The sequence below is a fragment of the Salvelinus fontinalis genome, unplaced genomic scaffold, assembly GCF_029448725.1.
Source record: "Salvelinus fontinalis isolate EN_2023a unplaced genomic scaffold, ASM2944872v1 scaffold_0754, whole genome shotgun sequence".
NCBI lineage: Eukaryota > Metazoa > Chordata > Actinopteri > Salmoniformes > Salmonidae > Salvelinus > Salvelinus fontinalis.
The window spans coordinates 16,898-33,026 of NW_026600963.1; the positions used below are offsets into that span (position 1 = coordinate 16,898).

The 16,129-nt window shown below is 40.3% G+C and overlaps 1 protein-coding gene across 7 annotated transcripts in view; it reads right to left on the reverse strand.

Annotated features, from left to right (window-relative positions):
- Positions 1 to 5,045: 5,045 nt before the first annotated feature.
- LOC129847193 (zinc finger protein 436-like) overlaps positions 5,046 to 16,129 on the reverse strand; it is a 48,127-nt gene continuing 37,043 nt past the window's right edge. The window contains exons 1-8 of one of the 7 annotated variants that reach the window (XM_055915011.1): positions 13,114 to 14,399; positions 12,103 to 12,901; positions 11,916 to 11,987; positions 8,942 to 11,540; positions 7,940 to 8,497; positions 6,136 to 6,175; positions 5,720 to 5,799; positions 5,046 to 5,585 (exon numbers count right to left, since the gene is read on the reverse strand). In XM_055915011.1, the coding sequence (XP_055770986.1) occupies positions 5,751 to 5,799; positions 6,136 to 6,175; positions 7,940 to 8,497; positions 8,942 to 9,338 (1,044 nt within the window). In that variant the 5' untranslated portion in view covers positions 9,339 to 11,540; positions 11,916 to 11,987; positions 12,103 to 12,901; positions 13,114 to 14,399 and the 3' untranslated portion in view covers positions 5,046 to 5,585; positions 5,720 to 5,750. The other 6 variants (XM_055915008.1, XM_055915007.1, XM_055915010.1 and 3 more) reach the window with 6 other exon arrangements.

Sequence of the window (16,129 nt, forward strand, 5' to 3'; positions counted from 1 at the left end):
GACACAGAATTTAGAACAGCCACATTTTATAGATGAAGTCACACGCCGTAGCAGCGAAGCCATGATGTCATATATTAAACCACTGGCCGAGTTCGAGAGCATCAAATCCATGCTGCGTTGTGGGTAAACGGTGACTGGCTGACTGATTTATAAATAATAATGAGTAGTTATTTATGATGTAAGGTGATTTGTAAATTAGTCAGTCAGCAGCCACCTGCAATGTCGGCTGCAATGTCGAACGAGCCCAATACCAAACCAATCAGGTGTTCGACGAAATTATTCTTCAGACGTCATTGATCACGTGCTGCTGATAAAGTGACACTGCTTTGAATTATACCGCTTAGCGACTTCAGAACATGCCTCATAGCTCCAGTCTCAAACTTAACCCCGTTCCTGCTGAAGAAGAGGAGGTCTGCTGGATGGAGAAAGAAGCTGTCGCGAAAGAGGAGGAGGAAAAGGAGCCTATTACAATACAAAAACAAGTAGAGAGTGAGGCTGTTACCGTGAAAGAAGAAGAGAAAGCCGTTTCAGTTAAAGAAGAGGAAGACGCGTTCAGAGTGAAAGAGGATGACGAAGTTTCAGTGAAAGAAGAGACTGACGATGAACGTAAGTACTGTCTTAACAGAAGCACAAACTCTGTTGTTGTTGAACTGATGTGTGGTGTTAAAGCGGAAATCTGCAATTGCTACATCCATATTTTGACTTTTAAATGTATTTATATATATCTATATGTATGTATGTGTATATATATATATTATATATTTATAGCCATTGATTCTTGAAGAATATAACACATGCCTCATGAGCTTAGTTCAACTGTTTGCCCCACCAGAACCCAAAATAAAAATAATGTACTCCAATGTTTAGAAACAATGTAAATCAACACTGTATAGCCTCAACATGGTTAAAACTATAATGTTGATATCATGGATGGTCAGTCCTTTCATCCATAGGTCTGTCTATGAATTTGAGACCAGTTACATTTCTCCAGCCCCATCATCTTATTACCAAAACAGTGGTGGAATTACAGCTTTGTTATGGGTTGAACTGCAGATTGGTTGATTGATTGTTGTGTGGCTTTTTTTAAAGGGGCAACCTAGTTTTTAAACAAACAAAATGGCTGCCCAGAGTCCTGAGCTGTGTTAGAATACTCATACTAACTGCACTATTTGTGATGTTAATAGAGTATATAGTCTGCTTATTGGTCATAGTATGATATAGTTAGTATGCCAAAAGTTCCCGGATGTCGTACTAAATTCGCCAAAATATGATGTAAACACGCAGTACTTTAGGGCACATAAAGCAATTCTTCAGAAAATGAGCGTGGCTTCAACGTTTTCAGATTTGAAGAAAATGGTGGAAAATATGCAGCCGAAGTCCAACGAGAGAGCGGATACAAATGAACTGCTTTAAATAATTATGACAAATGTTGAGCAATGTAATGAAGTAATGACTTTTCAAATAAGTTACCTTACACGTTATATGACTATTGTTGTTCACTTGACAATCTTAAGACAAATGTCAAATAATGAACATTCATTACAGACGTCATTGTTTGTACAACATCATGGCTACACATCACATTTTACAGTGGATTTCTGCTGTTGTGGGCCTTAAACCACCTGTCTGACTTGTTGTTCACACAGGAAAGAGACGTGACTATCGTGGATCCTCTGGGGAGCCTCAACTACCTCATGATGCTGACGAGGCAGAGAAGAGTCTCTCCACGTCGAAACACCTCAAGAAACACCAGTGGAGACCCACATGGAAGAAATCTCATTGCTGCTCTGACTGTGGGAAAGGTTGCACATCTTCATCAGAACTTAAAATACACCAGAGAACACACACAGGAGAGAAATCTTATAGCTGTAATCAATGTGGGAAGAGTTTTACTACATCTAGCTCTCTGACTTCACACCAGAGAATACACACAGGAGAGAAGCCTTATATCTGTGATCAATGTGGGATGAGTTTTACTACATCTAGCCAGCTGACTTCACACCAGAGAACACACACAGGAGAGAAACCTTATAGCTGTGATCAATGTGAGATGAGTTTTAATACATCAAGCTATCTGATTCGACACCAGAGAACACACACAGGAGAGAAGCCTTATAGTTGTAATCATTGTGAGAAGAGTTTTCCTACATCTAGCCAGCTGACTTCACACCAGAGAACACACACAGGAGAGAAGCCTTATACACTGCTCAAAAAAATAAAGGGAACACTTAAACAACACAATGTAACTCCAAGTCAATCACACTTCTGTGAAATCAAACTGTCCACTTAGGAAGCAACACTGATTGACAATAAATTTCACATGCTGTTGTGCAAATGGAATAGACAAAAGGTGGAAATTATAGGCAATTAGCAAGACACCCCCAATAAAGGAGTGATTCTGCAGGTGGTGACCACAGACCACTTCTCAGTTCCTATGCTTCCTGGCTGATGTTTTGGTCACTTTTGAATGCTGGCGGTGCTTTCACTCTAGTGGTAGTATGAGACGGAGTCTACAACCCACACAAGTGGCTCAGGTATTGCAGCTCATCCAGGATGGCACATCAATGCGAGCTGTGGCAAGAAGGTTTGCTGTGTCTGTCAGCGTAGTGTCCAGAGCATGGAGGCGCTACCAGGAGACAGGCCAGTACATCAGGAGACGTGGAGGAGGCCGTAGGAGGGCAACAACCCAGCAGCAGGACCACTACCTCCGCCTTTGTGCAAGGAGGAGCACTGCCAGAGCCCTGCAAAATGACCTCCAGCAGGCCACCATGTTTATATTGTAGAAGCATTGTAGTTGATTATGTGAAATGGAAGTTTTCTGTTGGGGGTGAGTAATCAAGCAAACATGTCCAACAAAAATATAGGATGTATTTGTTGTCTAAAAGGGGGAAGGTGTTACAGGCTTTGGCTTGTCCATCTCGTTAGTGGGAAGGTGTTTCACCTGAGCTGGTCCAGGTTCTATTTAAGAGTGTCTGACCCAGTGCTTCAGTTGTCTTGATAGATGTGGAGAGTCAACACCTTTAGTTGCTCCACCTTTTTGGTTTGCGTCCTGTCTTTAAGTTAGTTGTGGGTTTTTCTTTTGTTTGCCTCATCTTGGGCAGATTTAGTGGGTCTCATGGTGGGTGTCTTTTATGTCCCAGTTGTTGTTACTAGTCAACTTTCAGTGGACACTCAGAGCAAAACTGCAACATTATGTTATAATACTTTTATTGGATCAAATGGTTGTTTTATGCAACAGAATAGAGGGTTCTTAGAACTATTGTGTCTGTGTTCTACTGAGGATGGGCCTCTGGGAGATAACACTGACAGGAGATTTACAATGTCTTTTGGGTGATAAAACCTAAAGAGACCGCATTCCAGATTATGAGTTAATGTTTCTGTTCTATATGGTACCAGGGAGAGACGACCCCAGGGCCAGACCCTGGTCTCTACACAAAGAGTACTGTTTTTACAGCAGATACTGTCTGCTGAGAATTATTAGTATCTTTCATACAAATCTTAACCTTGTGACCTGTTCTATGCATCTGTTGTTGGTCATGTAGGTTGAAAGGGGTTTATCTTGGCTGTAAAGACCTTTGTACTTTTGTATCGTGGCTCTCAACAAATCATCTGGGGGTGATTTGTTGACCAGCCATCGTTATCGTAGAGCACTCAATTGATTCGCGTTGTGTTGACCTGCTCCCTTATTAATAAGTGAATAAATATTTACATTAAACTCTGACTTGTGTGATAAGTTTGTTTCCTCATTTGATATGAATGATATTAAAGAAATAAACCACATTTGGCGATGGGGATGTTAATCTTCACTTGGTGACCGATCCTGACGACCTGGGTAAATGGGGCACCAGGGATCCCTCAAACTTGGGATCTCTGTGAGACCACACTTTGGGAATGGAGCAGATGGACCCACCTTTGATCTGAGAGGCAGCGAGCCGAGTGGATACCACATCTCAAACCTAGTTTTAAAAAAGAGGTGAGCGAAACACGCAAAATGTAGTTTTTAGAAAAGCCTCGTAGTGTGTATTCCTGTGTGAGGGAGGCACCTTGGAGGTGTAAACAGGGCCCAGTCAGGAGGCTCTGAGTGTGTATTCCTGTGTGGAGGTGTAAACAGGGCCCAGTCAGGAGGCTCTGAGTGTGTATTCCTGTGTGGAGGTGTAAACAGGGCCCAGTCAGGAGGCTCTGAGTGTGTATTCCTGTGTGGAGGTGTAAACAGGGCCCAGTCAGGAGGCTCTGAGTGTGTATTCCTGTGTGGAGGTGTAAACAGGGCCCAGTCAGGAGGCTCTGAGTGTGTATTCCTGTATTTTCCCAGTATGGGAGGAGTTGCTAGATTTATTGAATAAACCTTTTTCCATAAAGTTAGTGAACCAAGGTGGCTGACTAGCTGTTGATGTTGAAGAAGTGTCCCGTCCACTAGATTATACGTCACAGTGGCAGATTCACCTGAAAGACGCACATCGCCATCTGCTGACTGGAGTTGGTATCGCAGTTGAGAAAATACTTTCAGACAAAAAGCGACTGCCTCTAAAAACCAACGGCTCCCTTTGAAAACGGGCGATGCGGCATCAGAAACATTTATTATAGTGTAAAAATGTACTACAAAGTGCAGCTAAACAGAATAACTTTGGTCATACCCAGTCAGCACGTGACGTCCAAGGACGTTGAATTATGGGCCATATCAGGTCTGTCTGTTGTGGCCGCTATTTCGCCCCAAAATAGTCATCCCAAATTGGGCTGTGTATAACTATGTAAATGTCTCTCGGACAAGGTGACTTTCATCAATATACACTATAAAAAGTAGGGGTTCTTCAAATTGAAACTGGGGGGGAACCCCTAAAAGTTATTTGAAGAACCTTTTGTGGGAAACCCCTATAAGTTATTTGAAGAACCCCTTATAATGGTTCCTCAAATAATCTTTTGGGGTTCATTTTTGAACTCCCTGTCCACCCTCCCTGCATTACAAAAACATATTTTAATAAAAAAAAAATCCCTGTCCACCCTCCATTCTATTTTTTTGGGGGGGGGGGGAATAATAATAACAATATTGATTTAAATAATTAATTGTTTATTTAGTGACGCCACAAATGTGAATTAATATTTACAAAACAATTTACAAAAAAAAAACACATGACAAAATTGCAACATTTCTGCAGACATGTCAGACCATAATAAATAATACATTTACTTTGTATAGTGCTTTTCATGACATTTAAAAAATCTAAAATAATGATGTACAATAAAAACAACATACATTAAAAATAAATCATAGGTAAACTAACAATATTGTAGACTTGATGCTAAATACAGATTTTTCAGCTTTAGTGTGTATATCGTATCCACTTAGTTATGTTAGGAAGTTTGCCATCTTTATGACCGGCCCTGGTAACTTCACCCCAACTTCTCTTATCCCCAGAACACAGTAACTTTAGAACATAAATTTTAAAATACAGCCCTAGCAGAGCCCCATGTCCCATGGGGACGTCCTCGAGGGCGTGGATGTTCTCCCCATCAAAGGCCAGCGGGATTTCACTCTCATGGTGAAATGGATTTCCGCCGATGTGCAGTAAAGGAGTGAGGAGCGGTGAAATCTGTGTCAACAAAAGTAAGAAAAGATTAATACACATACAATAAACAAAGAACATAACAAATGTTCAGCTGTAGTTTTATATCAGCATGCACACCTATGTTTATGAAGAAACAGATGATTGGTGCATAGGCATACCTTGTCACGGACATAAAGGCCACTCGGGTCCTCATTGAAGAGGTTGGGCAAGAGCAGAATCACTGCTGTGCTCTCGAGTCCTAGTAAAGTAAAGAAACGATCTTACTACACTTGCTAATTTTATGAAAATACATTAGAGAAAGGGAAGGAATAAGAGCAAATCCCTCTTCTGTATTGTCCTTCAGGGACTGTCAAAATAGCAGGATGATGTCCTCACCCCTGCCTTGCCTCTCTACCTCTGATAGTCCTTGAATTATCTTTTTGTCTATATCCATTCCATGGACTTGATTCATTTCTGAGAAGATCTGAAAAGATCATTTGCACACATTTGTATGCTAATAGATGTCAGTTTGTATTGACTGCTATGTAGGTTAAATGTACACTTCAAATGCAGCTGTCCTACAACAGATCTGTACCTTCTTCTTGATCCCAATTGCATTGTGTCCATGTTCTGTCCTATAAGAATTTCAAAGGAAGAGAAAATGTGTCAAAGAATAGTCTTACAAGCATTAAAACATATATATATATATTAAATAAATATTGAAAGATAAATGGCATCGACATACAATTGAAAGTAAAATAGAAGAACATATTGGAGAAAGCACTAGCCAATACAGTACTGCCATACAGTAACAGTACTGCCATACAGTAACAGTACTGCCATACAGGCCTAATATCACATTTCAAGATATCTTTGTACACAAATTGTTCAATATTTTATCAGGCTGACTTGAAAGATTATACGCAACATTTTGCTGCGTGGCAATACTGTGTTTGGATTCTGAAGGGCCTTTATACAAAAGAGGTAGTCTAGACACTGTATTAATACCATTATGCATTTGAATCCCATCTACAGCTACCATCTAAGATATTAATTTCCCTCCAAAAGGGGGTGGACATGTAACGTCTCCAAAATGGGACGGTATTGTCCATGCAACGTTTCCAAACTGGGATAGTATTGTCCATGTAACGTTTCCTAAATGGGATAGTATTGTCCATGTACCGTTTCCAAAATGGGATAGTATTGTCCATGTAACGTTTCCAAAATGGGATAGTATTGTCCATGTAACGTTTCCAAAATGGGACAGTATTGTACATGCAACGTTTCCAAAATGGGACAGTATTGTACATGTACCGTTTCCAAAATGGGATAGTATTGTCCATGTAACGTTTCCAAAATGGGACAGTATTGTACATGTACCGTTTCCAAAATGGGATAGTATTGTCCATGTAACGTTTCCAAAATGGGATAGTATTGTCCATGTAACGTTACCAAAATGGGATAGTATTGTCCATGTAACGTTTCCAAAATGGGATAGTATTGTCCATGTAACGTTACCAAAATGGGATAGTATTGTACATGTAACGTTTCCAAAATGGGACAGTATTGTCCATGTAACGTTTCCAAAATGGGACAGTATTGTCCATGTAACGTTTCCAAACTGGGATAGTATTGTCCATGTAACGTTTCCAAAATGGGATAGTATTGTCCATGTAACGTTTCCAAAATGGGATAGTATTGTCCATGTAACGTTTCCAAAATGGGATAGTATTGTCCATGTAACGTTTCCAAAATGGGATAGTATTGTCCATGTAACGTTTCCAAAATGGGATAGTATTGTCCTTGTAAATAAATAAAAGATGTATATTTTGTCAGGCTGAATGTTTGAAATATGAGGTGATTTGAGTCATGCTTCTTCAGTAGTGGACTAAAGACAATTAGCACTTGAATGTTGTCAAGAAATACTGGAGTTTTGTCAGATTGTTAATAAAATTGATTATAGATCAATTTATTATACTGCTTTCATGTGTGTATATACACAAACATCTGCAACAATTATCATCTTACATGTATTGTTTTAAACAAGCAGCTTTTTCAACTTGTAGAAAACAGCTAGCTACATTTTGAAGTGCTGCATTTTGATTAAAGTGGGTCACCAACGCAGTAAGTGTAACACAGCTCTTTTTTTGTTAGTCACTTTTTGTTAAATAATACTCTTTCAATTCAGAGCCTGGATTTCCCCCTGAGGCTAATATACATATCATACTGCAATCAATTGAACAGGGCAAAGTACAAGGTAGAACATCATTAAAATACTCCTACTACAATGTTAAAACATTCTACATTGTGACATTATTTCATTGATATCATGAAACAACTTCTTCATGTATGTATTTTCTGATGTTTGATCAGAGATCTTTTATCAGAGTATCTCTTACCACATTGATCACAGCTATGAGGTTTCTCTCCTGTGTGTGTTCTCTGGTGTGAAGTCAGCTGGCTTGATGTAGTAAAACTCTTCCCACATTGATCACAGCTATAAGGTTTCTCTCCTGTGTGTATTCTCTGGTGTGAACTCAGCTGGCTAGATGTAGGAAAACTCTTCCCACATTGATCACAGATATAAGGCTTCTCTCCTGTGTGTGTTCTCTGGTGTACAGTCAGATAGCAAGATGTAGTAAAACTCTTCTCACATTGATCACAGCTATAAGGTTTCTCTCCTGTGTGTGATCTCTGGTGTCGAATCAGATGGCTTGATGTAGTAAAACTCATCCCACATTGATCACAGCTATAAGGTTTCTCTCCTGTGTGTGTTCTCTGGTGTATTTTAAGTTCTGATGAAGATGTGCAACCTTTCCCACAGTCAGAGCAGCAATGAGATTTCTTCCCTGTGGTTCTCTGCTGGTGTTTCGATGTGGAGAGACTCTTCTCTGCCTCCTCAGCATCATGAGGTTGTTGAGGCTCCCCATAGGATCCACGATAGTCACGTCTCTCTCCTGTGTGAACAACAAGTCAGACAGATGGTAAGGCCCACAACAGCAGAAATCCACTGTAAAAGGTGATGTGTAGCCATGATGTACAAACAATGACTTCTGTAATGAATGTTCATTATTTGACATTTGTCTTTAGATTGTCAAGTGAACAACAATAGTCATATAACGTGTAAGGTAACTTATTTGAAAAATCATTACTTCATTACATTGCTCAACATTTGTCATGATTATTTAAAGCAGTTCATTTGTATCCGCTCTCTCGTTGGACTTCGGCACCATATTTTCCCCCATTTTCTTCAAATCTGAAAACGTTAAAGCCACGCCCATTTCCTGAAGAATTGCAAAAACTCACAATAAGGATGTAGCAATTGCATATGTCCCCTATAAAAGCACACATCAGTTCAACAACTGCAGAGTTTGTGCCTTTGTTTTTAAGACAGTACTTACTAGTGTTAATCAGGGCCCGTTCATCGTTAGAGCCATTGTATGCCTTAACATGCCTTTGGGAAACCGAGCCCAGATATCCAGTTTCCTCATCTTCATCCTCCCCTTCCTCCAATGTGACAGTCATCTCCCCCTCCTCCTCTTTCACTCCAAAAACAGAATCTTCCTCTTTCTCCTCCTCTTTCACTGTAACATCCTCCTCCTCTTTCACTCTGAACGCATCTTCCTCTTCTTTCACTGAAACGTCTTTCTCTTCTTTCACTGTAACAGCCTCACCGTCTACCTGTTTTTGTATTTTGACATCCTCTTCCTCCTCTTTCACGACAATGTTTAGCCACATAACCTCTTTCTTCGTCCAGCAGATCTCCTCTTCTTTAGGAGAGTAGCTTAGTGACCGCATGGTCGGGGATGTTAGCTAGGCTAATGCTAACTTAACCAGCCCGCTAACTGACTAATAACTACAACACCGTAAATATGAAATTAAATCGACAACTAACTAGACGACAGACGAGGGTTTAAAACACAGTGGCTAATATACACTAAAGCGTCTGAAGAGCTTTATTGGATCGGCTATTTTGGCTAGCAAGCTACCGAGGTTGCTGACTGTCTGTTGCTGCTGTTGAAAGAAGCGTTCCGTCCACTAGATTATACGTCACAGTAGCAGCATTGCCTTAAAGTCGCAGACCGCCATCTGCTGACTGGAGTGGGTAACGCAGTTAAGAAAAACGTATATTTTATTTTCAGACAAAAAGTTAAAGGATAGGAGTCAGGGACGTCACTAGAACTAAAATGTTAATTAGCCCCCCCCCCCCCTAAATAAATCAATATCAGTCAATATATTTTTTCTGTGATTTCTTTTTTTTGTCAACCGTTTCATCGCATCTTAAACTTCTTACCGGGCCGGCACTAGGGCCGGGGGAGGCTGCTGCTTCACTAGTGACTGTTAGACTTTCTTCAGCAAAGATCCCTGAAAGAAATACTTCGAGAGAGGGGTACCACTACACAGAACTGAACTGGATCAAAGATGGTGGACAGAAATACTAGGAGAGAGGGGTACGCCTACACAGAACTGAATCAAAGATGGCGGACAGAAATACCAGAAGAGAGGGGTACCCCTGCACAGAACTGAACTGCATCAAAGATGGCGGACAGAAATACTAGGATGGAAGCAAATGTAAGGGATTATAACGTCATAACTAATCATGCAAAAAACATGTACAGTTGACAGGAATGTTTGTTCATGTAGAGACAAACGATTATGCATTTTTTTTAATCATAGTTCATTTACGAAAATCGTGATTTAGCCAGCTAGCTGACTAGCTAACATTAGCCAGCTAGCTTTATGGGTGTTGTGACATGAGTACAAAATTGTAATTCTGGTTGTTTTAGGGACTCCTGAAACAACCAGCAAACCAGGCTGTCGTTTTGGGAAACAGTGGATGTATAGAATCTAGCTAGCTGAAGAATTTACTGCAAATTGAATGTACAATTCTGTAAGCTTGCCTTGCTGATATTTACCATGCAGATATATGAAATAACATAGCTAGCTGTGTTCTTGCTTATTGTGCAGTGGATTATTAAAATCCCTGTATACCCATGGATGTGTAGCTAGCTATCTAGACGATCTGTGTATGGACCCAAACGTTTGGTATACATATTAGTTCAGAACCTAGCTATGAACCTCAGCTATCATAGCCAGTTGTATCAACTTCAAAACAGCCTGAATGACATTAATGAAGCCTATGGATTGAGTAGAATATAATATCATGTTGTGCCAAGAATGCAAGTCGTTATTGTATACATGTAGTTATTACCATGCATGAGATCCCCACATTGTAGCCTGTACATTTAATATATTCACTGATCATGTACTCTACCTTGGCAAATAAAGGTGCAGTTTAGGTATGAATGTCTTTGAGATGATTATTCAGTCATATCCAATACCAGGAGTATCAAATTCCAGTCTTTGAATGACACTGTGTCTGCATGTTTGTATTACAATTATACACTTCAACAGTGTTTATCAATCTTGGTCCTGGGACATCAATGGTTACACATTGTAACTAATAGACTAGAAACAGGATTTAACTAGTTAATTCATATATACAGAAACATAATGTTAAAAAACAGTACACTACACTTCCTATGCATCATGTAAATACTCCAACACCGGTTCATCTCAACATCTAATGCCCTTCATCTGCATTGATCTGATAAACACAGGATAGGTGGAGTATTTCATCACATTACACTTCATTTCAACCAGTAGAGAATGTGAAACGCTTTATTGAAAAGCTCATTATCCAAGTGTTATAAATACAAGTTCAATCTGTACTTCAATGCACATCTGTTGTGCATTATAAAAACAGAGGAAGAAAGAGGAGGTGGAGAGAGAGGTGTAAAAGACAGAAAGGGAAAGAGGTAAGCACATAGGAGCAGGGAAGGCAGCACATGATTAACGAATCACAGTGCTACATAAATATTCTCTCAGTTCATCACAATTACATAACAGTGTCTCTAGTTGGCCCAAAGGTGATCTTAAAAGAGGGTGAGGTGGCGATGATGGGACTAGGGGTTGGCATCCTCTCACATCAAAACATATCTGCAGACGAGAGACAGATGGAGAGAGAGACCAGTACAAAAAAAAAGTATGAATGTATGTACTTGTAAGTCGCTCTGGATAAGAGCGTCTGCTAAATGACTTAAATGTAAATGTAAGCCTTGTGTTTTTATTTTTTATTCTAACATTGTTAGTCATCAATCAGGAGGTGAAATGCAAAACTGACCTTGGATCATTAACTCTGGGACTACTGCATCTGTCTGTATTTCAATGTAAAGCATCTCTTTAATACTACTTCCTGTATAATATAAACTGACCTGGGATCATTAACTCTGGGACTACTGCTTCAATCTGTATTTCAATGTAAAGCATTTCTTTAATAATACTTCCTGTTGACCTGACCAAGTGACCTCTCACCTCTGATCATGCTGTGCCCTCTATGTAGCCAGTCCAGATGCAGGAGGGGTTCACCGACACAGCTGATATAACCTAGAGGATTTAGGGAGAAGGGGAGAGAGGGAGGAAGTGAAGGAGAGAGACTGTTATTGATAAAATAAGGTAGTTAAAGTGACAGTGTTCAACAGGAATCTGTGTGTGGCCTCACCTGGTGTCCACACCACACTAAGTGGCTGCAGAGTACTTTATGCTGAAAAACATGAACGGACACAAGAGGACAAACAATTATAGCATAGTTATAGAAATAATGAAGTGTCTTACTATTCTCTATGGTTGGCCCTCTTGCCTATTCTTTGAAGGTGGAAGGAGCCACAGTTATACACCTGAGCCTGCTTACTGCACAACACAATCCATCAATCAGATTGATACATGAGTGTGTAGGTGTGGGTTATAGGGTGTCTAATTGTTCTACATTTCTTCAATATGGGTGATTTAAAATAGCCTGTTTTGTTTTTGCACAGATATCAAACCCTTACCTAAACAGCACCCTCCCCTAAGAAGTAGAAATCAAAGGGAGAGAAACTGTGAATTGAATAACTGCCATTGACATAGCTAAGTAAATGGAATAATACACGTATTGCAATGTGAATGGCTCTTAAAAGTGCATAGTGTAGTCTATGGTGTTGCCAGGGAACAGCACCCTCTTTGAAGAAGTAGGAGGTGAAGATCTCCTGCACACGGATTGCCTCTCTTGCTGCGTTTTTGGACCCCATCCTTGAAACATCCTGCAGAGAAGCAGACTCCTCCTCTGGGACACGGCGGCGAGCTGCAGATCCCCTCCTGGTCCGCGTGTCCATCCTCATGAAGTTACGCAGGACACAGGTAGCCTTCACACATCTGAATTCCTCCAGGAGGCAGTCCCAGATGACCCTGGTCACCCAACCTTGCAGTGTCCTACACGGTAACTGTAGGCAATCGTTTTGAAGGAATCTCCAGTTACAAGGTATCTGTAGGAATATGGAAGACAATGTAGTTATAACCAAGACAATGTAACTGTTACATCACCAGGTCATTGTGGATTACTAAAGTATAATATCCCTGATAACAAATCATGATAACATTGGATTGATAGATGCATGGACACACATATGTACATGTGTAGCATGTGACAATAACAGGATCATATCAAGGATGACATCACAAATGAATACATAAATACCACTTGAAGCTTGATGATGAGTTGAGCATTTGAATCAGCTGTGCAGTGCTGAGACAAAAACAACAATGTGCCTCTTTGAGTCCCCAGGACTGAGAACCACTGCTCTTCATTGGGACCTCTTCATATGTAGACTGGCTTTCATAGAGCTCTTTATCTGAGGACAGAAAACCTCACAAGAAACACACTTCATTATAGTCAAATTACACCACACTGAATATTATGTTACTATTATCTCCGTCCTCACTTCTAGGGACAGGAACTACACAAAAGTACATGCCCTATCCAGAATAGCCTCCTCTCTCACTGACAGTTGGGGCTGCTATCCTTTCACCCTCCTCCATGGCTGGTAGCTAGCTACCTACAAATGCATTTGGAGTTAGTTTTTTACAGTGATAAATACATCAAGATAGCTAATATGAAGTTAGGTAGCTGGTGATATTTAATTCACTTAGCTATCTATCTATACAGACTGGTTACCTATTTAGATGTGATAAAGTATTATGTGAAATTATTTTGATGTGATATGAAAGTATTGTGTGAAATAATTGTTATGTGATATGAAAGTATTATGTGAAATTATTTTGAGGAGTAACGGGGGCAGAGAATCAGGAGTAGAAACAATAACAAAGCGTACTCCCTGCCCGTTGAGAATCGATTCACATTTAGATGGAATATTTGACTATTTTAGCTGCCAGAGCCAGTCTACCCCTGAAAATAACATACAGTCCTTGGACCTTGAGGAGTAACGGGGACAGCAATCAGCAGTAGAAACAATAACAAAGCGTACTCCCTGCCTGTTTCAGTAAAAAGCTGAGGGATGGGGCTGGAGAAATGCAACCATCCATGATATCAGCATTCTAGTTTTAACCATGTTTTGAGGATATACAGTGTTTGTTTATATTTACTGACAAACATTGGAGTAAAAAAAAGCTCATATTTTGGGTTCTGATGGGGTACAACAGTTGAACTAAGCTCATGAGGCATTTATAAGTGAATTCTTCAAGAAACAATGGGTACATATCATTAATGTTTAAGTCCCAAAATGGATGTAACAACTGCTGATTGCCCCTTTAAGACTACATATTGGGCTAATCTAATAGGAGATATTGAGGACTACAGTATTTCAGGCATTGTCATTAGATGCGTTTGATCAATTGTTAACGTTTTGTTGATGGTCCACTCTTGATGTTCTACACGTTACAGTGTAGCTTCAGCCATTTCTACAGAACAACATTAAAGTGTAGAACCCCTTTACTGCATATTGGTTCAACGACTGCAGAGACGGTACTTACTGGTGTTAAACAGATCTCCAACCTCCTCTTCTTCCTCCAATGTGACAGTCATTTCCTCCTCCTCTTTCACTCCAAAAACTGCATCTTCCTCTTCTTTTACTGTAACATCCTCCTCTTCTTTCACTCTGAACGCGTCTTCCTCTCCTTTCACTGTAACGTCTTTCTCTTCTTCTTTCACCGTAACAGCCTCACTCTCTACTTGTTTTTGTATTGTAACAGCCTCCTCTTCGTCCTCCCGTTCACGAAAGCTTCTTTCTCCGTCCAGCAGACCTCCTCTTCTGTAGCAGGAGGAGAGTAGCTTAGTGAACTCATGATCGGGGATGTTCGCTAGCTAGCATTAGCGACTAGCTTAGTTCTAAGCTAACTTAGCAACCAATTAGCTGACAAATAACGTAAATATATAATTAAATGGGCCAACAAGTACAGACAACAGAAGTGTGTTTAATACACAGCGACTAATATACACCAAAAGAGTGTAAAGAGGGTGAATGTTGTAGCTATGTTTGCTAGAAAGCTACCGAGGTGTCTGACTAGCTGTTGTTGTTGAAGGAGCGTCCCGTCCACTAGATTATACGTCACACTGGCAGCATCGCCTGAACCTAAAAGACGCACATCGCCATCTGCTGACTGGAGTGAGAAACGCAGTTGAGGAACCAAACGTTTATTTTTATTTATTTCATAAAAGTTTAATATTATATAAAGTCGTTCAAAGAGAAGCATGTGTTGATTGATTCGTGTTTAATGAGTGAGAATTTAAAACAAGCTTTACACCCACAATCAAATGGTTGTTAATAAATCTAAATCATGGTTTAGTGTTTCTGTATCAAAATGGACTTTTAACAAATTCAAATCCTTTGGAGTCATTTTGACCCCAGCCAAAAGCACCTTTGATAAATAGGAAATTTATTTCAAATCAAAATCAAATCACATTTTATTGGTCACATACACGTGTTTAGCAGATGTTATTGCGGGTGTAGTGAAATGCTTGTGGTTCTAGCTCCGACAGTGCAGTAATATCTAACAAGTAATATCTAACAATTTCACAACCCAATACACACAAATCTAAGTATTTGAATCTAGGTTTCTCTGTAGACATGATTCATCCCACCAGAGGGTGGAGGGGCACCTGTATCAGTGGTTTTGACCAGATAGACACCTGCAGACACACAGTATAGTGCCTCCCATGTACTCTCCTAAGATTGGACATTTCTATACCACGTATCACGTGACTGTGTACAAAACTTCCAATGGTAGAAAACTCTGCCAGTGGTAGAAAACTCTGCCAGCGGTAGAAAACTCTGCCAGCGGTAGAAAACTCTGCCAGAGGTAGAAAACTCTGCCAGCGGTAGAAAACTCTGCCAGAGGTAGAAAACTCTGCCAGCGGTAGAAAACTCTGCCAGAGGTAGAAAACTCTGCACTCTGCCAGAGGTAGAAAACTCTGCACTCTCCCAGAGGTAGAAAACTCTGCACTCTGCCAGAGGTAGAAAACTCTGCCAGCGGTAGAAAACTCTGCCAGAGGTAGAAAACTCTGCCAGCGGTAGAAAACTCTGCCAGAGGTAGAAAACTCTGCACTCTGCCAGAGGTAGAAAACTCTGCACTCTGCCAGAGGTAGAAAACTCTGCCAGAGGTAGAAAACTCTGCCAGTGGTAGAAAACTCTGCCAGAGGTAGAAAACTCTGCACTCTCCTAGAGGTAGAAAACTCTGCCAGCGGTAGAAAACTCTGC